Genomic DNA, 25233 nt, shown 5'->3' on the forward strand with positions numbered 1-25233 from the left:
GGGAGGTTAATTTGTTTCCTGGGGAGGCTGAGAGTGGAAATTCTCTCTTTTAGAGGCTTGGTCACTAGCTGGGAGTGTTATTTTTTATTGCTTTGCAGAGTGAGGAGTCACATCTGTGAAGTTTCTGTCCCAGAGAAAATTGGTATTAATTTGACTTTTTGATACATCGAAACGTGAATAATAGGAGAAAAAAAAGCCCACCTTGTACTGCTTCTGTGCTTTTTAAGTGAGAAAACTGTTTTGCTGGCTGCATTTCTCTTTGCAGGATAATGTCAGTGTTATGAAATATAAAGGTGGGGTTTTTTTTAATTTTAAAAACTCTTTTGCTTTGCCTAAGTGTATAAAGAAAGTGTTCCAGGGTTTAAATCTTCCCTCACTCCCTGAGTTTCTTTTTTTCCTGCCTTTCTGAAGTTGAACTTTGAGGAAGGGGCAGGTGTCCCATGCTGATACAATCTACTGTGATTCTGCACAGAAATATTTCAGTGTGTCCTATGATCATATCTGCTGAGTTTCTTGTTTAATTATGGAAAATAGCACTTCAGCAAATTGTTAGAACTCACGGTGCAGAGAGGATTCCGGTTCAGGTTACTCGGGGGTTACAGATCAAGACTGAGGTGCATTAGAGAATCTGTGAGGAGTCACAGCCTGGATGGAATTAGTTCAGTGAGTTGTTTTTCAGGAGTCTGGTTTACTGCCAAGCTGGCATGAAGAAGCTTGCATGGAGCCTGGTTGTCCATGCAACAGGTTTTATGTAGACACTGCTGTCTTTTTTACACCTGAAGCTTGTTCTCACTGCCAGATAATAAAGGCATTATTTTCTTTCAAAGGTATGGAGAAAATCTGAGATCTCACTAATAAATTTCACCAATTTCATTATTAAAATAAATGTATTATGAAGCCTAATAGTACATTGCAAAAATGTCCATGTTTGTAGCAGTACATTCCAGGATGAGAATCAATTTTATTTCTTTTTTTCCCCCCGAGGCTACCTCTGGAGCTGGAGTGACAAAGTATTGTTTGTGTTGAAGAAATCACAGTAACTTTTATAACATAATGTGATGCATTGTGACTCTGCTGACCTTCTGTCTGGAGAGAAATACTTTTTTTCTTCTCCTACTCCACAGGGAGATATTTCTAGGATAAACATTTGGAGATGCTTGTTCTGAGCTGTGGCAGTTTTTACAAGGTGCAGTAATAAATTGTCAGCAGCACATCTGGTCTGTGCAACATTTCAGTGGTGCAGACTGACTTGTGGTCAGCACTGTTTGCCTATTACCTGAACTAGAACCGTGTATGTCCTGGCTTTGCTCCTGGATAGTAAGTGCAGTTTAATTTCAATCATTAATCTGATATGAGCAGATTATGTGTGGGCCTACACTTTGCTTTAGGAAAAAAAAAAAAAAAAAAGAATGTATAGTCAACCAGGCAAGAAGATTGCTAGAGGTGTAGGCTGGGAGCCCACAGAAATTGTAAGGGAATGTTATTTTCAGCTGCTTGGTTCAGCAGAGAACTCCTGGATGTATTGTGATAGAATGGAGTAATGTTTCTGAGCAAACATCTATTGATTTGGTTTGGTTTCCAAACCAAAGTTCCTGTGCTCTGTCCAGGGTTTTGTTTGGAAATATTACAAAGGTGGAGAGCTCAGTTAAAAAAAACAGTGTTGCAGCATCTAACCCTGCTGACCTAGTTATTCCTAATATTATGGGTGAATAAAATCTTTGGTTTTGGGAAGCCTGTAGAAACAAAGTAGGTTTTTCCAAGGATGTTGTCGAAGGGGGTATTATATGTCAAACTGCTAAATTTTCTTAACGTTTCTGATCTTTCTGTCACAAATGCCTTCTTTTCTCTTGGGTTTGCAGCTGTTAAATGGCAGTTCTTCGGGATGAAAGGCTGCATGCCAGGGAACTGCTTCAGGCTAAATCTGGGAGGGTGGCAGTAAGGGACTGTGGCCTTTTAGCTGTTTCACCGAAGCAGGTTGAACATACATTTTTTGTTATGTTAAAACATTCATGAAAACTTCTCCTCTAAACCCCCGAGTGCTTCTCTGTGTTTGAGCACAGATTTGATGCCTTAAAAAACGGGAACGGTCTCTGCCACCTCAGAGAAACCTGCTCTCTTTGGCCAGGCTCTAACTTTGATAAAACACAGGTTGCTCATGCTCAGCAGAGACTTCCTTGACTTTAACAGCTAAAACCTCTGAAGACTTGAACTGAACACATTCCAGCCTCTCTCAGCTCCTGGATCATAACACTGTGGGGAGGCAGTGGTTATGGAAGAAGAAGATTGATGGTAGAGACAGAGGCAGGTCTGGCTAGTGGGGAGAGCTGGACTAATGACCAGTAGGCAAATAAATGGTGAGGAGTGTCCAAATACCCTGCCAGGAAGCTGGAGAGCAAATTGAATAAATAGGAAATAGGCCAAGGATTGGATGGAGGGAGTAGGAATATTGAGCCTGAGTAGACAGGAGAAATGGTGACTGTCCAGGAAAGGCCACTGAGATAGAAATCTTGGTGTGGATTGCCAAGGAAAGGAGATTGGGCTGTTGAACTGTGGGGAAACAAGTCCTGGCTGGGATAGGGGCAAGGTGAATGAGGCTGGAAGGATCAAACAGGACCAGAACCACCTGGGTGCCTGCATTCCTCCAGGGTCAGGCAGGGACCAGCAGATCTCTGTGAGTGACATCACTGCTGTTGGCCTGTGTTTGTGGTGCTCCAGAGCACTGAGCCTCGTGACTGGCATCATCCAGAGGGTGCACACCTACATCTGGAGCATCCTTACTCCCACTTTATGAGGCTGAGACTGCTGTTTGGCTTTGGTATGTGTTCTGTGTCATGAGGTACTAGACCCCTGGTTTTTTCCTTTGTAAACAAGATTGATCATGGCAGCACCTCACAGCCATTATCACCCCCAAATCTGCACTTTGCCTTATCAACCCCATCATTAAAATGCCAGGAGTCACCACAGTGTAGAGCTGGTGGAATCTCAGGAAGAGGTATTTTTACCTCAACTGATCAGCTAATGTGAACATCTCCTCACTGTTCTAAACCTTTCTTTTTAATCTCTCTATGCCGTTTTACATTCTAGGCTTGAAAATCATATTGTAAAACTGCAGCTTAATTCCTATCCAGAAGGTTGTGTTTGCTGAAACAAGGTTAAGTGCCACTGGTTTCAGAGTTAAAATTCTGTGAAAAATTGGCCTGAGTCCCATTTGACTGATGAATTTCACAACAAACTCATGCTCTGAGTGAGCACAGAGCTGACTGCAGGCACAACCACCTAAAGCAAACAAATATCCCACAGGGCATCTTCCCAAAAAGTAGGCAGAGAATATAGAAAGCCCTTGATGAGGAAGCCCAAGCCACGTTAGGGTGTGCTGGTGAGAGGAAATCATTGAAGATCTCAATGGAAAGCCATCCTCTCTAAATTAGGGCAGAACACAACACCAGCAAAGGCTCCCTTCTTCACAGGAATCACCTGGAATACTCTTCTGCCTGATGTGCTCATCTGCCATGCAGAGACAAATCCAGCAGATAGTTTTCCACCTGCAGATGGAGGACCAAGGACTCCATCATCAATAGATTTTTGCAGAGTAAAGGTATTACTGGTAGATTTTTATGTGGTAATATAATAGGAGCTGACACAATTTCTCCTGAAGGGGAAGTGGAAAACAAGACAGCCTGTGTGGAATCTTTCCAATTTGCTACCAGTAATTCTCATAGGCCTTTCTTAGCAGTCCACCTTCCCACAAGCTCAGCTGAACAAAAACCTTTGGCCTGGCCAGGATGCTTTATTTCCCAGACATTTCAAATCTACTGATCCATCAGCTAAAGAAACCTCTTTTTCCCTGTATGTCACAGGATGTAATCCCATTCAGGTCATAGCTTGGCTGCAGCTTGTCTCTGCTGGAAGAGAGTTATGTTCTCCTGAAGATGTCTGGATTTGAAATTAAACTTCTGATGTGGAGGCATCTTTGTGGATTTTGACCCTTGCAGGAAGCAATATTATTTGAGATTTTAATTGTAATTCTTAATGCTCATGCTTAGAGCACAGAAAGTAAAACCAACTTATGGCTGAGAATGCCAAGATGCCCAGTTCCAAGAGAGCTTTTTATGCTATAGGACTGTATTATAGGAGCTATATTCTCAGACTAGTCTTTTCAGAATGTAGGTAACCTCAGCTGTTAAGATGTTTCTACTCGAAATGTAAAGCAGTTTCTTTAGGGATCTGTTATTATCAGCAGAGCATGTGATAACTGAAGCCTCCAGTTTTGATACTGTGTTTCATAAATGCCATTTTATTATTATGAGCACCATTAGAAAGAATATGCATAGAAACCTTGATTAGAAGGAGGTGAGGCAATCATTTACCTATGCAGATGTTTGGCACCCTTTGGTAAGTCATGTACCTGTCCCACAATCTGCCATACATCACCTCTGCCTCGGATTCCCTTCTTCCCGGTGTCCTGTGATGGATGGCTGGCATTTGAGTGTTCTGCCTTTTTTGCTCTTAACATTAGGCAGAGGACTAAGAGTGCACCATCAGGATGCTGCTGGCCAAAGGACCCAAACCTGGGGCAGTGGGGTGAGCACACAGGTAGCAGGATGTGCATGTTGTTGGCACACCTGAAAGAACTTCAGTTCCCACACAGGTAAGTATGTGTTGGTTTTTGGATTTTTTTTTTTTCCCCCCCAATGCAGTTTTCCTCTGCTGTCAGCACACATCTGCAAAACCCACTGGAGGAGCCTGGGTCTCTTTTCTTGCTCTCTGCTGGCCTGCACAATGGATGGAATCTGTTCCTGCTGTCTGCTGCTGCCTTAGCTCTGCTGGCAGAGGTCTGGGAGAGGGTCTGACACTTCTAGCCCCATGGGGGTGAATATAGCTGGATTATGTGGGCTCTCTTTTCAGTTTCCTCCTTTAAAACCCAGGACAGACTAGGAAATGCTAGAGCTGAGAGGTTCCTGCCCTAACTTTTACAATTCACTGTGAATATGCATATAGATTTTTAAAAAAAGCTTTTACATTTCCAACATTCAGTTAAATACATATGCTGTGTAGTAGTGAAAACTGGGAGACAAGTTTGTACTTTTGTTATTCTGAGTGGAATTGAAAGCTTGTGTTTTTCCCATGAGCCAGAGCTAAGCCTCATGTTGAAATCATTTGGATTTTAGCCAAACATTATGTATGTTTCCACTGGATTTTTCATGGAAGTCCTTCTTTTTACAATAGTTATAGTTCTTAACGTAGTTTGTAAAAAGGGGTAAGATGTCATTAAGACATCAGTAAGTTATCAACAGGAACTGATTGGCTGTAATTTTCGTATTCCTGTTACTGACAAACAAACACAAAACCCAGGCAACAGGGACTCTGTGTGTTTTTAAAATGAAACAAAGTGTGAATATGATTTTTTTGGAGTAATTGGAGGGAAAAGAATCCTTTCTCCTTCCTTCTCAGTGTTTTGGTAGACTTCTTATATGGGAAATAACTTCTGAGTAGAGGCCAAACTATGTAAGCCAATGAATTATACTGATTGCTACAGTCCAAATAAACTTAGGAAGATGTGTCTGTATTTCTGTAATAATTATATAGGAAAAGCTCAGTGACTTTGGTTACAGCACAAAAGTTACTGCTAATTTAGAGAAACTGCCTTTGAAGTGGCCTCCTGTTCCCAGAGATGTAGAAGGACCCTTCTATCAATATTTCATGCATTGAAGCTCTCACGTTGTCTCTGCTTGCATCTGAGTCAAACCTTTCACGTCTTGTTCTGAAGTGAAGCTTCTCACAGATTTTCAGTGCCCTTTAATGCAGAATTCCAGCAGTGCCTGGCTAGTGTGTTGGCTTTCCAAGTATTTCTTCAAATGCACCTCAGTCTTCATCTTCCCTGGTCCTGAGAATCCTTGCTGTTTCTCAGAGCTGTCTGTTCCAGGTTGGGGTTTCACTGCATGCTTGACTGTTCTCTTGTCACAGGGCTGCTCTGATAAATTTTGAACTGCTGATGTACATTTTTAGGGGGTGTTCTGCCTTTTTGAAAGAGAATTCTGACTTGAGAATCTTAAAAGAAATGATGTGAACCAAGCTTAGCATGTTTTCTCCTTTAGGGAATTAGGATGGACAAATGAATTTATCTAAATTTACAGATATATTGAGTGGGGTTTGGTTTCTGCCTTTCTGTAGCAAGAACCCTTTAAATCTGGAAACATCCCTGAAAAGGTAAATGGATATTAAGAAGCAGTGTAAAATGAGTGTGCAGCAGGTAGCCAAGCTGCATTTTTGTTACTGGTTTTTTATCTTGATGTGTTACAGCCGAAATCCTGGAGTTGGCAGGAAACGCGGCGAGGGACAACAAGAAAGGAAGGATTGCCCCCAGACACATCCTCCTGGCAGTTGCAAATGATGAGGAACTGAATCAGGTGCCTGTTGTTTACATTTTGGTGCAGGAGTTGTGTGCTGTGGCTTGAGTGAAGCTGCTACCAGGGAAGGTTAGAAACAGCTTAGTCTGAGACATGAATGATATTGCAGTTATTGGAGCAGAAGACTGTGCCCTCTTAAATAAAAACAAAATAAAAAGTTCTGAGATGCCTCATCTTAAATCTTATGGACATAAACTTTGGTTCTTCTTAGCCTATGAGTCCTGTTGAAACAAGTAGTCTTGATGCTTCACTTCTTCCTCAGGGGCACTCAATACTTCAAGAAAATGTGCAAGACCTTTTCCCAAAAGCTATAGGAATGTGTTTTTTCTGTTGTACTGCCTGTGAGGCCCATGTTGGGTAGGGATCTGGCTCACTCTCTGCTATTGCTGCCTCCCAATTGCTGTCTTTTTGCCCAAACTGTGGTTTTCAGCACTCTGACTCTTGGGATCACTTGTGGGATCACTTCTGCTGAACTTGTTGAGTGAGGACAGAGATCACAGCATGGGCTGCAGATTGTGCTATTCAGGGCTGCTGAAAGGGTTCAGTCAGCATCAGAGCATCTCCTCTGTATGAAGATGGATGATGTCATTCACACTTTGAATACTCCTGCACTTAATATGACTGCTTTAAATAAGGAAAATATGGTGCCCATGAAGTCATGTAGTTCTGTTTCCAGTCAAGTGGAGTAAAAATTCAAAACAGGCCAGAAGAGAAAGTGTGCTGTCACTACCAGCCCTTTCCCAGCTCTGTGTTCCTGGTCAGTGAACTGGGATCTAGATCCAGTGTTGTCTCTTAGGAATTAGCCAGACTTTGTCCTCTACATGGTATCACAGCCCATTCCTGTTGTTTGCCTCTGCAAAGCAGGTCTGTGGAGCTTCTCTTTGCTTTCACTGCATCTGTTTCCCTCCCAAAGAGATCTGCATCCAGTCCTCCTCTGAGCAGGGCTGTGGTGCAGTCCTTTTTTTAAGCAGCCCACAGACACTCTTCTTCTTTTACCCTTATTCACTGCTTGTGAGTCACCAAGGACAGGTTGACACTAAGATGGGCATTGGAAGGGGGAGGAATGATTGTACAGCAACAGAACTCTCCAGGATGTGCTGGCTGACTTTGCTGTCACCTGCCAAGTTCCCTGTTATTGTGGATTTTTCTCCCTAATTGTTTTTTGGTGGTGCAGACTAAGAGGATCTGTAATAGGCTTCCATATACACTGCTTCTCCTTGCAGTTGCTCAAAGGTGTGACTATTGCAAGTGGAGGTGTCCTGCCCAGAATTCAGCCTGAGCTTCTAGCCAAGAAACGAGGTGCCAAAGGCAAATCTGAGACCATCCTTTCCCCTGCTCCTGAGAAGAAGGGGAGGAAATCCATGGTGAACAAAAAGAGTGGGAAGAAGGCAAAGTCTACCAAGGCCCGGACGTCCAAAAAGGTAAGGCTGGGGCAGGTACGGATTCCATGTCACCCTCTGCAATATTTGTTTGATAATTGTGTAGAATCTCTTACCTCCACGCTAACACTGTGGCAGTGAACCCTTTTAAAATAAAGGAAGCTGTGTTCTAAAGCATTTTCTACCAGAGATGTCATGCCTTCAGCCTTGTACAGTTACTGGGTTGCTGTTAAAGATTTTTCACTGTCCAGAAAACTTGCCCTGACATGGAATGTCAATGTCGTTGTGACAAGCTCTTTGTTTCACGTGTTCTTATCTGTGCTGTTGTTAGTGATTTTTAAAAGAAGGATAAATCAATCACTGCACTTTCCCTTAGGGTGGCCCATCCTCTATCACTATCCAAAATGGATTAATTTGATAAAGCAGTAACCCAGATCAGTGCTCTTGGTTTGTCATTCCAGAGCATGCACCTTGAAACAGTGCTGAGTTTTTCATTGGATAGGGTTAAATGATATCAAATTTTAAAACTTGGATTAGGCACATTTTTCTGGAGGCCTCGAAGTTTTAATACAGTTCCATAGCTGATAATATAAATATAATAATATCAAGGCAGAAACAGCCTTTAAAAAGAAAATAGAGATGCTTAATGGGATCTGTAATTTGATGCCCCTGTGTATTCATCTCAGCTACCACCTTACTTTGAATTGTGCACATGCAGAGTTTGGACTTTTTAGGAGGTGGTAACTTCTTGACATACTTTAGAGCAAATATTGAGAGAGATGAGGAGATGCTGCTTCAGCTCTCTAGGACTGGTAGGTTTGCTGCTCCTGGAGGTAAGCTGTAAGAAGGCTTTATCATTTAATAACTGAGATTGAAACATTTGTTTATCAGATCACAGAGTTGTTTTTTTCTTCAGATTGAAGCATTTGACTGGGTTACTAAGTGACTAAGTTTGATTTAATATGAGGTTCTGCTCTGTTAGCAATAAAAATAAACTAACACATACCCACCCATATAAATACAACCTTAATTGTCAGTAAATCCACAGATGGGTGTGGGTGCCCTGCCTCTGAATGTGACAACAAAAGTATGTGAGGACTCAGATGAACCACTGATTTAGCATTATATAAACAGTGCAGACCTCTGTTGTTACATAATCTTGGGGAATTTACAAGGCTATGAGTAATGTATTGATCCGAGAAGATAAGATTTGTAGTAAGTTATTAAATCTCTCCATTATTAAATAATGCTAGATGTTGATTATTTTGTTTCCTTTGAGAAGTCTTGCTTTTTTTTTCTCTCCCATCAAATAGAACAAACAGAAGGACAATGAAAAAGAAGGAGCTTCAAATTCAACAACTGAAGATGGACCTGGGGATGGTTTCACTATCTTGTCCTCCAAGAGCCTTGTACCAGGACAAAAGGTAATGAAGAGCAATAACAGATTGGGGCTTAGCACAGAGGGAAGGAGGCTTTTCTCTTAAACCAAAGCATTTCCAAAACCAGCCTTTTTTTTTCTTCCAATTGTGATGTTAGAACATTGGTTTTCTAGCAATAACTTCCTGTGGAGCATGCTCCCAAGTTGTGGGCATGTCACCAAATAATCTGACTGGTGTACAAAATAATTAATTCAAAAGCTAAAAGTCAGAATCACACATACTGAACAGAATAAAATGACTGGTCTCTGACAGACTGAATCCAGCCTTCTTTCACTTCACCCTTTTGGTATGAAAATGATTTTGCACTCGGATTCCAATTTATTTTTTCCTCCCCCCTTCATTATTATTTTTCAGCTTTCTCTGACACAGAGTGACATCAGCCATATTGGCTCCATGAAAGTAGAAGGCATCGTTCACCCTACAACTGCTGAAATAGACCTCAAGGAGGAAATAGGTGAGGTTCTGTACATGCAGGAAAAGCACATTTAGAGCTGCAACAGTAGCTGGTCTACTGGCTGCCTGCTGAGATCCCTCCTGTTGCATCTGAATCTACTCCAGGCCTTAAAATATCACTTACAGCTTTTGAAAATCAGGCTGGATCTGACTAGGTATAACAGGTTAATTACTAATTTGTCTTAATTTAATGACAGGCAAAACACAGATAATTTGTTGGAGCACATGAGCAGCAAAAGTGTAAATAATTATTGTTGAGGTGTTAATTGGCTTATTTTTACATTTGCGTCTGAAAATTGCACTGCAAAATTATATATTAATAACACTTCTAGGTATGACTTTCATTGTTATGTAATTTAGAAATACTCATGTACAAAGCTTTATACTGCTCATGTGAAATGAGGAAATACTGCTGTTACAAACAGGGAAATGTAAGCAGGAGGGAGGTAAAAAGCTGTTCAGCCAGTTGCCATGGGGGCACAGAATCTAGTAGCAGACTTTTGGATCATTATTCTTTAGTCTTCAGGACCTTCACTGGCATCCCAGCTGTGTTTGTTTCACTAAGTACTAGGGTTTGTATGTTGGATTCCTTCTTGGAGGCTGAAAGCCTGAGTCCAGAAAATCCCACTCCACACTAGTTTAGCCATGAGTCAGAGTAAATAGCATTCTTACAGATATTTATATTAAAGTAATTTCCAGTAACAGCATACAAGGCTCTTCAAAACCATGAAAAGTAAACTTTATCTGTGTTTAGGCAGAGTGGTAAACATAAAAAAATCAGCTGCTGCTGATAGAATGAGCCAGGACAGCGTGTGTGCAGTGCTCCTTTAAATAATGTAGACTTGTTTTCCCACACTGATACTCTGAAGCCAAGGCCTTTTGCTCTGTGTCCCTGCAGGCAAGGCACTGGAAAAGGCTGGAGGAAAAGAATTCTTGGAAACAGTGAAAGAGCTTCGCAAATCTCAAGGGCCTTTGGAAGTTGCTGAAGGTAAAAAGGATGCTCTGCTCTCTTTTGGGCATGGCTCAGTTTATAATAATATGTTCTTTTCTCTGGAGATTCTGATCTGTTCCTGTTGTTATGTTTGCTTATGTGATGCAAATGTTTCCTCGAAGCCTCTGCTGTTGTGAGCAGCCTGCTGGGAGGGAACAAAAGGAACAATAGGATACCTGTGTGCTCTGCACATTCTGTCTTTAGACTGATCGATTTGTCCTAGGCAATTTCTGTCCGTGGGAGTCCAAATATTAAGGAAATCTTGTGCCATCTTTCCTGCCCTGTTTGTACTGCAGCCTTTGTGAGAATCAGAAACAACCCTCAGCCTAACATATGAGGCACAGGAAACATTACTGATACTTCATAAATTATTCTCCTTTATGCATATTTGATGGATGTATATAACCCAAATAATTACCTTACTTTGAGCACAAATGAAGATGTGATACAATCTGCAGAACTGGCATGCTTTCTGGAAGAGCAATTGCTCAGGCACTGCAGCTTCTCTTTTAGAAGAGCTCCCTTCAAGGGTTAACACATTTGTAGCAGGGAATAGTTTGGGACCTGAGATTGTGCTTCCTTTGTGAACAGATTAAACCAATTGAATGTGTCTGGAAGACAGATGGAGAAAAGTTGCAATATGTCTTATTTGGCTTAGTATCTCTATACCCCCAAAAAATAAATGCTTTAAATAGTCTAGTTTTGGAGAATTCCTAATTGAGTAGCCTAGTTTTATAATCTGAAATGATAGAGAAATTTTTATACAAGATAATTTGCTTCACTTTCATATCAAATCAAATTTATATGCCATAAAATCAAAGTAAACTACTTTTTTCTGTCAACATCACTACCTGACTAGAAGGTAGACTCCTTTTATACTATTAAGACAGCTGGTTAAAATTTAAGTAGCACAGAATTCCTCTGTGCCTGCAACAGAATTGCTCTGTGATGGAGAACAAGTGAATAAATCCAGGATTTTCATCCTTGGGCTAATTCCATCCTGCACAGCTAATTTCAGAGTGTTTAACCTGAGATTATCAACTCACCCAGACTTTCAGTAGTGATGCAACAAAAGCAAACTAATGCCACGCTGTAAGCTCTGCAGGTCTTGGAGAAATATTATGCTTTCTGAAAAATTAATCTGAGATTCTTAATTGGACATAACTGGTGGGGACTTTCAACATGCAACTTTGATTTTCATGGCCTGTCTGAAATTACCCAGCTGTGAAGCAGGTCTAAATGTTATTCCCCAACATTCTGGAGTTGTAAAGATGATGCTGATGCAGGATATTTGTGCAAAGCACTCAGTGACAGCACTGCAGAAATGTCTGATACTGTGTTTAAGGTGAGGTTTTTGTACTTTGCATAAAACAAACCCAGAGGCTGTGCTGAATGAGAGAGCTGAAAACCATTATTGAGTAGCTAACCAAATGAGCCCTGGGCTCTTTGGTCTCCAAAGAAATAACAATTGATCACAAAAGGAATGATGAGACAGGTTATGACTGCAAGCGAGCAGTTGTGGTGTATTTTAATCCCAAATGTATTTCTTTGGAGAAGTGATGTAATTAAGAAGGTACATTGGGTTGAGAGGTCATTGCAGAGGTGGTTTCTGTTCCAAACTAAATGTTATATTTTCATTTGTGTTAGCTGCACTCACTCAGTCTAGCGGCCTAGCAGCAAAGTTTGTCATCCACTGTCACATCCCACAGTGGGGCTCGGACAAGTGTGAAGAGCAGCTCGAGGAGACAGTCAAGAACTGCTTAACAGCTGCAGAAGACAAGAAGTTGAAGTCTGTGGCTTTCCCCCCGTTTCCCAGTGGCAGGTAGGACCCCCTGTGTCAGGTAGCAGAGGTGGAATTGGCTGTCAGAGCTGCTGCTGTGACAGACAGACAGACAGACAGACAGACACGTGCCCTCTGCTCTGTGACCCTGCCTGTGCTGCTGCCATCTGACACAGAGCTGCTCCAGAGGAATGCAGCCTGAAGTGCAGTGTTTGCACAAAGCTGCCAGAGAGCCTTTGTAAAGAGAAATTAGCCAGCCCACAGGAGAGCTGAGTGGGCTTGCTGTGTTTTCTATTGCTAGGCAGTCATTTTCATTCCTCTGCACCACCTCGGGTTTTGTGTCCCTTCATTTTGTTGTGGGGAGTCTTATTAAACCTGCATTAGTGCTAATGAGATGATACCAGCATGATCTGAAGGCAGGTAACAGTGATGCCACCTGAGCCACGTGGATGTGGGGTGTTCATTTAAGCCCTCCTGATAGTAGATATTTAAAAGACTTATCACACAAAACTTTTCTTTCAGAAGAAAATCTGTTTCTCAAATGTAGTTCTGCTTTCAAAAGGAAAACCTATTAAGCCAAGTGTGAAGCCACACATTTCTTTCTCAATAACTAGCAAGGAGAACGTGCTTGACTAAGAAATTGGAAGTATTTATATTTTTCTTTTGTTTTGTCTTTCAAATTCCTTTCTAAATCAACAGTTTGTTGGTCTCTGATGACAGGAAATCTTCCACAAGCCCTGCTAACTGCAGTAGTTGTTATTTTGTGTTAATGTGCTTATATTTATTTTGAAATGTATCTATTGATTTTGGTAGTAGTGCCCAAAGAGCAGAGTACATAGTATAGTCCTGTTGTGTTGGCCTGACAGTGAATAAAGTGGAAGTAAAACTGCATTTGATCAGTGAAATCACAGGAGGTGAAAATTCCATTTTTGCACAGATACTCTTCAAAGCAAAATATATTTTTATGGATCAGGAAAAAAGAATAGAGAGGCAGTGCAATTTTTAGTCATTTCTTAAAAATATGCAGATCTTTTTGTTTATGGTTTTCAGTCAAAGCAAAATGTGATACATTGTTTTAACAGCCTTTAATATAAAAATTAACTATAGCTTTTAATGCCAATAGAAATAGTTTCTAGACTTCACATCTTCTAAGAGCATAGAATCAGAATAATCCATTCTTGGACCATTAGTCTTAGTGCAGCTCTTTCTGCTGCTTTGTTCCATTTCACTCCGTTGCTCTTACAATTACTCTTCCTAACTGAAATTGAGAATTTTACCAGGTGCTGCTGGTTTATATTTCATATATCAAAGAACTCAGAATTTCCTGAAAAAAGGCAGTTTTTCAAATAGGATTTACTGGTTTTGCTGTCATTTTACTCTACATATCTGCAAATGAAATGCTGGTTTTGTGGGTAGATAAAAAATTATACTGTATCACTTCTGTGAATTTCCATTTTCCTCTGTCCCATCTTAGGGACAATTTACAGTAACATTGCAATAGATGGAATACTTCAGTTGTGCCAGATCTTTTTGATGATTTTCAATATAAATGTGATTATTGGTTAGAAAATATTACCATCAAGAGGAGTGAATGAATGCATCTCGACCTTAATTTTGTTTGGAGTTGCAATTTCAATTTTTTTCACAGGAATTCCAAGCAAAATATTTTAATGACAGAATGAGGAAGTCAGCTAAGTGGGTGATGTTTTGGGTTTGGTTTTCTTTCATTTTTCATCTAAAAAAAAGAATCATCCTTTGAAATTTTTAGCCTGCTCAGCGTGGCATGTAAAAGTTTAATTCTAAAGTTAAATTCTAACTCTAAATTAAAAAAAAAAAAAATTGTTTGGTGATAAGAAGTAGAAGCAGATGAAAACAGCAGCTATGCCAACAAGGAAACTTAATTCAGCAGCAAGTGAATATTGCTATGAAAACCTTGATGTTTGCCATACTGCAGCAGGCACTATTTTAGTGGCTGGACCAGCAGCACTCACCTGCTCTCTTTTCTTCCCCAACCACACAGAAACTGCTTCCCAAAACAGACAGCAGCCCAGCTGACCCTCCGAGCTATTTCCACCCATTTCGACGGCACCAGCTCCTCCTCCTTGAAGAACATTTACTTCCTGCTCTTCGACAGTGAAAGCATTGGCATCTACGTGCAAGAAATGGCCAAGCTAGACACTAAGTAGCAACAGCAGCCAAATGAAACTTTATTTTTCAACAAACTTGAGTAGCATTAAAAGCATTAGAGGTGGGTTTTATTTTTTCAATGTGACGATGAGGGGGAGTGGTAGTAGTGTGACGTGTTGTGACTCTATGGAGAGCTGTGATTAGAGATGAGAGGGGTTTAGTCTGATTTCTTCATGCCATTTTTATCACCTTGAGCAATTGAGTTATCATCTGGCTTCAGGAGTTTAGTGTCCTTTGTTACTTTAGTTTAGAAGTTTTTAAAGAGTAACCTCATTTTAGATTTGTAGTGATGATTTCTTCACACACACACACACACACACCCACACACCACTTTCAAGAAAGCTCTTAAAAATGTTCTGCTCCTTTTTCCCCTCCCTTGAGGGTAGATGGTAAACTTCTGCCTTCAGCCCACAGAGAGGTGAAAAGGGTTTTAGAAGTGATGCATGAGGAGCTTCTGTTTTGCTTTTAACTCACAATAACCTCTGTAATTACTGAGAATATTTCATGGTGATTTTGTTTGTTTTATAAGAAAAAAAGAAAAAGATGTGTCAAGTGTGGTTATTATTATAAACCCTCATTTTGCTCTGGGGATTTATCACCCTAAAAAGAAAAAAAAAAAGAGAGAATTAAAAAAAAAAGCAGCAGCATCTGTAATTAAGTGCTTTCTGTAGCACAACCAACAGTTTTTCTGGCTGAAGTTTGGTGCTATAGGTGACATAATTAAAGCTGCTGTGGAGATTTTGACACAAAGCTGCATTATATTCTGTTGAATTCCAGGCTTACCATATCCCCTTCCAGGTTTTAGACAGGCACTTGAGCCATTCTCCCTGCAGAGCAGATGCCAGATCTGTAAGGAGCAGGCCCTCCTTAGAAGAGCAAGAATAGAGAAAGCCAGAGGGGAAAAAAAACCCCAAAAAACCCCAACACATAACAAACAAACCACAGAGATTCTGAAAACCACAGTGTTTATTGTTACACATCAAGGTAAACCAAGCTTGTTGCTCAGAGCTCTCTCAGCAGGGGGAGTAAAAGAAACATTTCTTCCCTGGTTTTTATCATGGCAACTTCTGTGCAGTTTGGGAAGTGCCTCCTTCCCCTTCCCAGCAAGGCAGGCAACCCTTTTTATGTGTCAGGGTGACAGGGGGCTTGAGGAGGTGCTGCAGAGGACAGTATCAGTCAGTCCAAGCAATAGCAGTGCACCCTCACCCTCTTCCAGTTGCTGTCCTCCTCTCTGGTTTGTTACTGGGGCCCTTTTAGGAGGGCATTGTCTGTCCCATGGTCTTCCAGCTCTTGGAGACAAACAGATCCCGGCTCTTGGCCACGGTGACCAGGAGACGTCCCACATAGTAACCATTCAGCTGGCCTACACCGTCATTCCTGCCCATGGAGAGCAGGAAGGTTAGTGACCCTGCAAAGAAAATGTAGGGCTGTAAGTGAAGCATCCCTGCATCCACGTGGAACAGCTTTCAGCATAGTTCTGGTAAGTGTTTACAGCAGTGCTCAGGAAGAAGAAGACCCATTAACCAGCTAGATATTTGAGACCAGATTGTTCAGTTTGTGTTTGTTGTAGTTTAAGGGGAGAAAGAAGGAAAAGGGAAGTCATCTTACTCCTGAGATTTCATTGGACAGTGAGCGATTTTAAGAAAAGAAAATAAGTTTGATGAATAGCAAGACTCCCACCACTAGATTTATCAAGACATTAGTGAAGAAAGGACACATGGTGTGGTAGACTGACACAGGTAATTAACATCTACACCGTGTCTTTGGCAAGAACTAATATGAAGCCTGAGCTATAAGCTGACACAACCCTAACTGTGAGTTCTTTCACAGTGAACTCAGTGAGTTCAGAGAGTTAGACCTTGCAGAAAAGCAGCCCAACACCTAAGGCCAGGTGTTAGGAGCTGGCCTTACCTGGCTGGTAGGTTTTGAGAGGCTTCTGTGTCAGGCTGTTGATGATATTTGTCACCACGACGTTGCCATGGAGCCCAGCATGGTAGGCCATCTTGGGCTCTTGGAGATCTGCACAGTCCCCAATGACATAGATGTTCTCATAGCCTTCCAGCTGGAGGTACTTGTTTACTTTCAAAGCACCATTGCTTGCCATTTTGTCACCTGTTTTGTCAAACAGCAGGTTTTTAGAAGCAGCTTTGTGTGGCTTGTAGCCCGAGACCCCAAAATGCTGCTGATGTAATTGACACAAAGTGAGGGGTTGTTTTTCACCTTCTTTTCTATGTGTCAGGGAGGAGATGTTTTTTGCCTTGCTGTCGTTAATCACTGCAGTCTTGTGCAATGCATCACTCTTTGGTATTTCAGTAGAATCCCCCCTACAGGTTGTACATCATTCCCCACCTCACACCCCTCAGGCACTGAAGAACTGTGTCACTCCTCCCCACCTCATAGTTTGGTTTTTTTCACTCACCAAATGCAGCAGCATATGCAGAAGAGTTAATCTTTATCCCTGTGCACAGCACCACCATGTCAACAACCACCTCGGTGCCCCTCTCTGTCCTTACTACTGTGTCTTTCTGGAACTGGTTTGGCCTGAGGTTTCCTATGTCACTGACCTTTTCACCTGTTGAAAAACAAACTTCTGCTAGGCTGTGGTTTCCAGCTAACCCAGAGAAACAGGAATTCGAGGGAGCCACGTGTAACCAAAAAAGTCAGAAAGAGGACAGCAGGAGATGTTTTATAGGTGTTCAGAGGCTTTGTTAAGGACATACCTAACAGAAGCCTGACTCCTTTCCTGAGGAGAATCTCTTTCACCTCCTGACGGACGCTGGGTAGCAGCTCCACGTCAGCCAGTGCAGGTTTGGAGTGAATGAGGATGACCTGGTGGGGACAAAACAGCAAATGGGGACACAGGAACAGAACAGGACTCGCTGTGTGCAAGGTGAGAGCAGCTGTAGCCAATTGATGCCTGCAAGAACAAGCCAGGAAGGGGCACCTCGTGCCACAGTGCAGGACTCAGCAACCAGGTGTGCAATCGTCTCAGGTACCTCCAGCAGCACCATCAGGGAACAGTCTCAGAAACCAGGATGAAGTCAACTGTGATGAAGATGTTCCTACCTCCTTGTCCGGGTACTCCGTTTTGATCTCGGCAGCCATCTCCACTCCAGCAGCACCACCTCCCACCACCAGGATGCGCTGAGATTTCTCAATCTTCAAGAGAAAAATTGTGTTACAAGAGAACTGCAAAGGGCAGGAAGCCAGATACCTTCAGTCACTCCATTCTGGGATTCATTTCGAGATGCAGCACAGGCCCAACAGCAATAAACCTCTTTTCTCATGAAGAGGCAACGAGAAAGGAGTGCCCTGTGCACTCTTCCTGCCTACCCTGTAACGCTGAGTATTTCAGGTTTCCCCCTGGCTGCTCCCTGTGTCCCTTTCTCTTAGGTTCAGCTAGCTCCAGATAGCCACAGTGGTATCTGGGACAGGGAGGCTGAACAAAGGCAGGCAGCATTTCCTACGAGTTGATTCCTCACCTCTTTAACCATGTCTTCATAGGTCTGGATGGCACTTTGCATGTCAATGACTTGGTTGAACTTCCCAGGGAATGGCCCATCGCTGCCTGTTGCAATGATGAGATGGGAGTAGTGAAGCTCCTGGGAGGGCAGAAGGTAGAACGGGGTATTAGACCTCTTAAAAACAGAGCCTAGAACACAGTGGTTGCCTCCTAGGTGTTGGTCACTCATTCCGTCCTCTCCATCCCTTGCTGGTAACCAGGAAAGTACTTGTCACAGTCAGGAAGTGGCTTTAGGAAGAGATCCGGTCCAGGTGACACCAAGTAACTGTTCTTCAAGGTCTGAGCTAAGCACCATTCAGGTGACTTGACAGCTTTAAAGAAATTACTCTAAATTTACAGGGAATAACCTAATATTTATGCTGGACACTCACAGCTGGTTCCAGAGACTAATTTCTCTCCTTCACTCTCTCCTGAACAAAAGCGAGACACTCTGGCTGAAAAGAGTGATTGATGCTGCCGCTCTTGGCTCTTCCTGTAGTTAAATAAGGAACTGAGCACCAGGTTTAATTGTTGAGCTCTAAATCCAGCTCTAAGAATAAAAGCTCAGCTGAGCAGGAGATGGGGTTGAGTATTTACTGCACACCCACGTCCCAGCACAGCTGAAGGGAGCTGAAGCTCTGAAGGGATGGGACCATGCAGGGAAAGATGCCAAGTTCTTCAGGAGGGTGGAGCACACCCTGCTGAAGCACTAGCAGGTGATCCCATGAGGCAGCCAGGTCATTGCAACACCCACCTCGCCATCACTGAGCAGGACTTTTTGTCTCCCAGGGTCTATGCCCACGACCTTGCCTTGTCGGAAGCTGTCCCCAAAGGTGACCGAGTAGGAGATGAAAGTCTTCTTGGCAAATCCTGTGGGAAGAGGAGACAATGGAAGAGCTCTCCTCTGGAGGCTAACAACCCCCTCTCTCTCCTTTTCTCCCCTCATGCTGTCCTTGCTCAGACAGAAGCATAGGATGCATCTGGGCCTGTGGGCTGGGCTTTAGCTGGGTGTTATCCCTGCCTAGCAAGGAGCTACAGGACCTTTGCCTCACATCAGACTACGCCCTTGACTAGATGGCTTTGCCTCTCCTCCTCCTATCTCCTGTACTGGTTTATCACAGACTTTTTCTGTGGTCCTGGTACCTTTAGGCTGGGTGTCAGAGGCTTTTTAGCCTCTCAGACCAAACTTCTGCTATCCTTTTGATGCTTGTTCTCAGCCTCAAATGTGATATTTTACCCCTAAATTCCTCAGTGACTGGACTAATGGGGCTGGCCCAGGCAGGCCTCAGCAGATCCCTGACAGGGTTTTATCATCCAGGGCCTCACTGTTCAGCTGTTCCACCTTTCAAGGTACAAAAAGTGATTGACTCACCCCTCCCAGCTGCTTTTGCTTTTAGCTTAGTCATCTTCTAAACTGTTGAAATAAAAAATTTAAAAAAGGGGGGGGCGGGGGGGATAAGGGATGGTCCGAGCAATTTTTGCTCCGTTTTCTCAGCGGATGTACAATTAGCTCAACCACAGACGAGCCGTGGGTCCTCCCGGTGCCAATTACTTGTTTTCCAGCTGGAAAACATCAAGTCTTTCAGCACGGCAGGGCGGAGGAGGCGGTGCGAGCAGCGCGTTCCCTGCCGCTCCCCGCATCCCTCCGCACATCCCGGCGGCACAGGGGGGATCTGCCCGAGCCCTTACCGCTCTCCACGGCGGCACGGAGGGCGGCCACGTTGTGATGGAAAGCATCTCTCACATCCACCAGCACGAAGGGGACGGCCCACGACTTGAGCAGGCTGGCGGCCGCCGTCCCTCCGAAGCCACCCCCGACCACCACGACCCGCACGGAGTCGTCCAGGGACAGGCGGGAGCCCATGGCCAGCGGGGCGGCTGCGGGGCGAGTGCGGCGCGGGGGCCGGCCCGGGGCTCGCACTGCCCTCCCCGGGCGGGGCTGCGGGCGGAGCCGGGCTCCTGGGCACTGAGCCGGGCTCCCAGACCTGGAGGGCAGGGAATGGATGGCTACTGCCCGGCGTGCACGGTGTTCCGAACGCGGAGCGCTTCACCTGCGCTAAGCCCCGCTGCCCACATCCCCCTCGCCGCGGGTTTTACAAATTGAGGGCTCTGCTCTTAACTTCACAAATCTGGGTGAATAACGCAGCGGAGGATGGATGGCCCGTTCCACCCGAAGAAACAAGCCCTTGGAGAGGGAAATTAAGATTACGAAATCAATTAGGAAAAGACCTCCGGTCTATGACTAAACCAGACCGTGGCAGTCAGAATTTCCTTAAACGCCTCCAGGAATGGTCAATCCCCCACCTCTCCGAGCAGTCCATTCCAATGTGTAATCACTCTTTCTCAAAGGAAACTCCTCCTGATGTTCAATTTAAACGCAGCAAACATGTATTTTCTCTGAATGGAGCAGGAAAGGGAGCCCAGAGACGGCTGTGCAAAGAAGGAAGATCACAAAATCTGGGAATGGTTTGGGTAGGATGGGACCTTGGAGACCACCGTGGGAAGGGACACAAGCTCAGCATCACCAGGATGGAGACAATGGGACATAAAGAAGGAAGGGCTGAGGAGGTAGCAAAGGGCTCTGGAGTAGGCTGTCAGTATAAAGGACATCCAGCTCTCGGTTTTCCGCAGCACGGAAGTTGCCCCGAAGGCTTTCGGGCTCCTGTGGCATTCTGGATAAATATAGCCGCTGGTCCTGTGGATAAAAATAGCTGCTGCACACACTGCGGTGCTGTGAGCTGGCAGAGCTGCCCCCACGCTTCCCCTGCTCCCTCCCTGCTCCCTCCCTGCTCCTCAGCGACACACAGCCCCATGCCAAAACCCTCTCCCAGAAAAACTTGTGGGTGGGAGACGACGAAGCAATTTTCCGGGAAAAGCAGGGCCTGGACTCGGGATTGCCACCAGAGGGTGCAGCCAGCTCGGCCGTGGGGACAAGCGACATAGGACACGGTGGCCGAGTCCAGCGCATCCTTGTCTCGGCCACAGGAGGGGCTCAGGGACTGGGGAAGGAGAGGCACAAAGGGGTCGAAAGGAGTGGGAGACGTTCCTGCACTCCATGCCTGGAAGAGAACTGGGAGGGGAGAGACGGAACAGCCAATATAAAGCTGGAATGGAGAAGGTCCTTGATGGGAAAGGACGTGGTTCCGCTGAAATACACCCAGGACAGGTTGGTGTTGTTTGTTACACAGCGCTCAGCTGGAAATGCTAAAGTTTTCAATAGGATCAAATTTTGATTAATCTGTGCAATACAAACCTTCAGAGCTGCTAAACAGAGAGACACCTGTGCTGGCCAGGAGATCCAGGAGCTATGAATGTCCAGAGGCTGGGAAATATCCCCAGGGTAACAGTGCTCCAGGTCTGCTCCCTGTCTTTTCTCCTGGTACTGGCATGGTACCTCTGTGAGGAGGCTGCTGGAAGAGCCTGGCAACGGCTGGCTTTGGGAAAGCACAATTCAGTGCAAAAATTGTAAAAAAACAAGCCTGCCTCCATTTCTAAAGGGATGAACTCTGCAATTTAAGTCTGGTTTAAGCTCTTCCCTCAAATTAAACGGACAGACTTGCTTGTCATCTGTTGTGTGCAAAGCCAAACCAGTTAGGGCAAGGTTGTCCTTACCTGTAGAACTTCCTTGGTGTTTCATCTTGCTGGAGCAAAGCTGGATCTAAGGCCCACTCCTAGTGTATGAGGATGCTGAGGATGAGTTGTCTTTTCCAGAGGCAGTTTTGGGCTTTCCATGCCAGGCATTTGCCTGTATTTTACAGCACATACCCACTGTTGGGAGCAGTCCATTACTCCAGGAGTACTCTGTTAATTTCCCCTGTTACCTCGTGTTCTCCCCCTCCAGGAAAATATGAGGGCTACCTTCAGGTGAGCCCAGTTGGACAACAGAAGATCAGGACAATCTTTCAAAAAAAGGGGGAAGAATCTTCTGGGCCAGTGAGTTGGAGATGCACCAAGAAGCAAAAAAAGGTGACTGACAAAAAGGAATGTCCAGAGCAAACAGGAGCCTTTGTGAAAACCTCACATCCAACCCCAGGTGAACAGGGAGAAACTCAGAATGGCCAAAGCTGTGGCCAGTGGGAGCATTCCATGTGCAGGTAAGGGCTCAGGTTTGGCAGATTGGCCTGCCCCGCCCTGTTCCAGGCTCCTTGCACTTTTCCTCCCTGCTGCATGGGGTGACTTTAAGATGCCACAGGTGGCCCTGCTTTGCACTGGCCCAAATCCCTGTACGTCTCTCCATCTTTGTCCTGCCCTCCCTGACCATCAGGGCAATTTGGCTTCCTTGACTTTGCAATAGCCCAGACAGGCTGGAAGAGGGATAACATTCTTCCCTTCACCCTCCTGTAGAGAGCAGTTCTTCACACCTGGGCCAGGCTGAAGGCCCCATCCTTCCCTGACAAGCCTGAGCTGCTGGGGACTCTGTTTTTGGCTCACAGCCATCTCTGCAAAACCCCAAAAGCCTCACACACCACATTCCCTCTGCCCACAGACATGTCCTGCACATCGTCCTGTGACAGCCCCAGTGTGGCTGCAGCTCTCTGGCTGTGCCCCTGGAGGCTTTGCTTCAGGGAAAGGAGGATTTTGAGTCTCCCAGGGGTGAGGGATTGCTCTAGACAAATGCCCTGGCTCCCCATTTTGCCTGGGTGAGCTGGTTGCCCCCATATGCCCCAGGGAGCTCTGCTTCAGCCAAGGTGGAATCGTGTCAGTTCAGGGCAAAGAATCACCCAGAAAAAACAAATCAGACAGTTCCTGACTGCTTTTAAACATCAACACTGGCTATTTTATACCTTACACGTAAAATTTTACTTTGAGCAGAAATCAACAAGGTTCTGCTTGTATTTATTCTCTCCCTGACAAACCTCATTTTTCATTTCCAGTTTTTCAGTGGCTTGAGAAGACAAGCTGCTTCCCATGGACGACAGCACCAAAATCATCCTATTTTGGGCAGTCTGGACAAGTCACTTCTATTTAGAGGCAGCGTCTCTGTCCATGTCAGTCCATGAAGTGGTCACAGATCCCACCCAGAAAAGGGTGGGAAAACCCCAAGGGTGAAATGCAATGGTCTCTGCAATTAAGGTGATTTTGTATCCATGAGAAGAGCTGTGGGGAGCTAGGATCTCCCTCCACTCCACCCCAGGGCTGTGCCACAATGCCACAATCTCCTTTTCCCTGGGATTCACAGCGTGCTCTGGTGCCAAGGTGCTCTCCAGATCCTCCCCGTGCACCACCCAGCAGGATGAGTTTGCCAGGCTCAGCGTGCTGTGGTGACAGGCTTCACCTCACCTGCCACCTCCAAACCTCATCCCAAGGCAGATTTTGGGGAAATTGGGGTGGCCAGGATCGTGTCAGCCTTTGGGGTCTGTGCCATGCACATCTTCCCTACCCCTCCAGAGGCAAGCATATAGCAGACATTGGGAATTTTACAGGAATGCCATTTTGTAGGAATTCATCCCTTATTGTGCCGTGATCCAGGCAGGTGCCAACAAAAAAAGTTTTATCCATGTCAGCTGCCTGGCTATAAGGACTGCAGGGATCTCCTTGGAAATTCTCTGGCTCCTGCAGCAGCAGCAGCAGAGATTGACAGTGTGGTGGCAACTTTCTTTTATGGGGTGACATGGTTTGTGGCATTAGTTCTTGTGGGGTGGTAAAGAAGCATAAAGGATGTCAGTGGCTGGGATTTCTTTGGGAAAAGGGAGAGGGCTTGAGCAGGCTCCTTTGCTCTTGGGGCAGCTTTTGAGAAAGAACAGCTTTCACTCTCGGTGTGGGGAGTTTTCTTCCCCTTGCCCCCCAGATTTCATTACAGTGAAAGCAGAGCATAGAATAAAACTGTGTTCTGAAAAAAATGGGCCTCACAGACAGGCAGCCTTTGTCCAAAGGTGTAATTACAGGATAAATATGGGATGCAGACCAAGAAATGCAGTCTGGTCAGGCGTGCAGTCTCTTAGAAAAACACAACACAAAACAAGGTTGTCATTTAATGCTGAAATGTCCACATGTGCTGCAGCCCTCGTGGGTCCCTCGCTGGCCCATGGGTCTCCCCACTGACCCAGTGTTTGGATATATGGATGGTGCAGCTGTAGCCATGGACCAGCTCCCTGCAAGAACCACACCAAGCCCCACGATGGAGAGAAGGAAAGGGTTGATCCAGCCTCCAGCAGAAGCCAGTGGGGCTGGGTGAGGGCAGGCAATTGCTGGCATGATGGATTTCCTTCCCTCTAGCCCCTGTGCAGAAATCCCTTCTGATAGGGCTGCGAGGAGACATGGGGGATTAGCTCATCCTATCCCATTAAATGGAGCTGGAACAAGCGAGGAGAAGGGTATGGGGGGTCAGGGCAGCCAGCAGAGCAGCCACCACTCCTGCTGTTTGGGAGAAACCTCATGCCAGGCTGGAAAAAGGCCTTTTTTATGGATTTCTATGGACCAAGCTGGCGGCTTGGCTTCATGGCCCAGCAGGGCCACCTGGGTGTTAAACTGCAGGCATCTAAGGTGGCGTTTCAGACACTTGCCCACCTTGACCCCCCTCTTACTTGGCACCAGCAGTTTCTGCCTCAATCAGAACTGCCTCTCCACAGCAAGCCCAGCCATGCCAGCATGGCCCCAGGCAGCCCTGAGTGCTCTGAGAGGAAGGCAGAGGAACAGCAGGATGTACCTGCTGTCCAAAGTCAACTCTGGATTAGACTGGCAGGAGGGAATCTTTTCCCAGAAAGATCCCGTTTAGAGGGGAACAGCACATCCATCACTTGTGAGAGCTCTCACTGGTGCTACATCATCCTGTGTTACCTGCAGTGACCCCAAGGAGAAGCAGCTTTGGCTGGTGGCCCTGTCCCACGGGACACACGTCCCCTCACTGCTCTGGGCCGCTTGTGGAAAAGGTCTCTCTGGTGACAATCAACATCACCACAATGTTCCCGAATTCCCCCCCAAAAAACAGCTGCAGCAGGCTGGGAGGTGAGCCTGGAGGCAGTACAGCTGCAGGTTGGGGTTCTTTTATATCCTTATTTCAAACCAAGCTTTAGAAGTGCTTTATTTCGGAAAGCTTAGATCTTTTGAAAAGAGGATTAATTGTTATTTTTATTTTTTGGCACTGATGTCTCTGAG

The 25233-nt window shown here is 44.8% G+C and overlaps 2 protein-coding genes across 5 annotated transcripts in view; one reads left to right on the forward strand and one right to left on the reverse strand.

Moving 5' to 3' along the window:
- The window catches only part of MACROH2A2 (macroH2A.2 histone), a 21675-nt gene extending 6495 nt beyond the window's left edge, over nucleotides 1-15180 (forward strand). For all 3 annotated transcript variants that reach the window (XM_088168700.1, XM_014883326.2, XM_088168701.1), the window contains exons 3-9: nucleotides 6301-6407; nucleotides 7631-7828; nucleotides 9100-9210; nucleotides 9580-9679; nucleotides 10577-10666; nucleotides 12317-12491; nucleotides 14470-15180. In XM_088168700.1, coding sequence (XP_088024826.1) covers nucleotides 6301-6407; nucleotides 7631-7828; nucleotides 9100-9210; nucleotides 9580-9679; nucleotides 10577-10666; nucleotides 12317-12491; nucleotides 14470-14635 — 947 coding nt within the window. In that variant the 3' untranslated portion in view covers nucleotides 14636-15180. The remainder of the gene's footprint in view (nucleotides 1-6300; nucleotides 6408-7630; nucleotides 7829-9099; nucleotides 9211-9579; nucleotides 9680-10576; nucleotides 10667-12316; nucleotides 12492-14469) is intronic.
- A 404-nt stretch (nucleotides 15181-15584) lies between these two features.
- Nucleotides 15585-20063, reverse strand: AIFM2 (AIF family member 2, ferroptosis suppressor). 2 transcript variants are annotated; one of them, XM_014883324.2, is made up of 8 exons: nucleotides 19828-20063; nucleotides 18893-19008; nucleotides 18119-18238; nucleotides 17703-17795; nucleotides 17357-17465; nucleotides 17056-17208; nucleotides 16548-16748; nucleotides 15585-16044 (listed from the first exon to the last, which is right to left on the reverse strand). In XM_014883324.2, the coding sequence occupies exons 1-8, from the start codon at nucleotides 20000-20002 to the stop codon at nucleotides 15890-15892; spliced, it is 1122 nt and encodes a 373-aa protein (XP_014738810.1). In that variant the 5' UTR covers nucleotides 20003-20063; the 3' UTR covers nucleotides 15585-15889. The 2 variants fall into 2 exon arrangements, with proteins under 2 accessions (XP_014738810.1, XP_088024825.1); XM_088168699.1 differs by lacking the exon at nucleotides 19828-20063 and adding an exon at nucleotides 19511-19559.
- Between the last annotated feature and the right edge of the window lie 5170 nt (nucleotides 20064-25233).

The sequence above is a fragment of the Sturnus vulgaris genome, chromosome 8, assembly GCF_052056855.1.
Source record: "Sturnus vulgaris isolate bStuVul1 chromosome 8, bStuVul1.hap1, whole genome shotgun sequence".
NCBI classification, from domain to species: domain Eukaryota; kingdom Metazoa; phylum Chordata; class Aves; order Passeriformes; family Sturnidae; genus Sturnus; species Sturnus vulgaris.

Coding starts and splice junctions, on each gene's coding strand:
- AIFM2 (XM_014883324.2), bottom strand. CDS start 20,002: ATGGGCTCCCGCCTGTCCCTGGACGACTCCGTGCGGGTCGTGGTGGTC. Junction 17,796..18,118: donor ATGAAGACATGGTTAAAGAG/GTGAGGAATCAA, acceptor TTTCTCTTGAAG/ATTGAGAAATCTCAGCGCAT. Junction 17,209..17,356: donor AGGAGTCAGGCTTCTGTTAG/GTATGTCCTTAA, acceptor GTTTTTCAACAG/GTGAAAAGGTCAGTGACATA.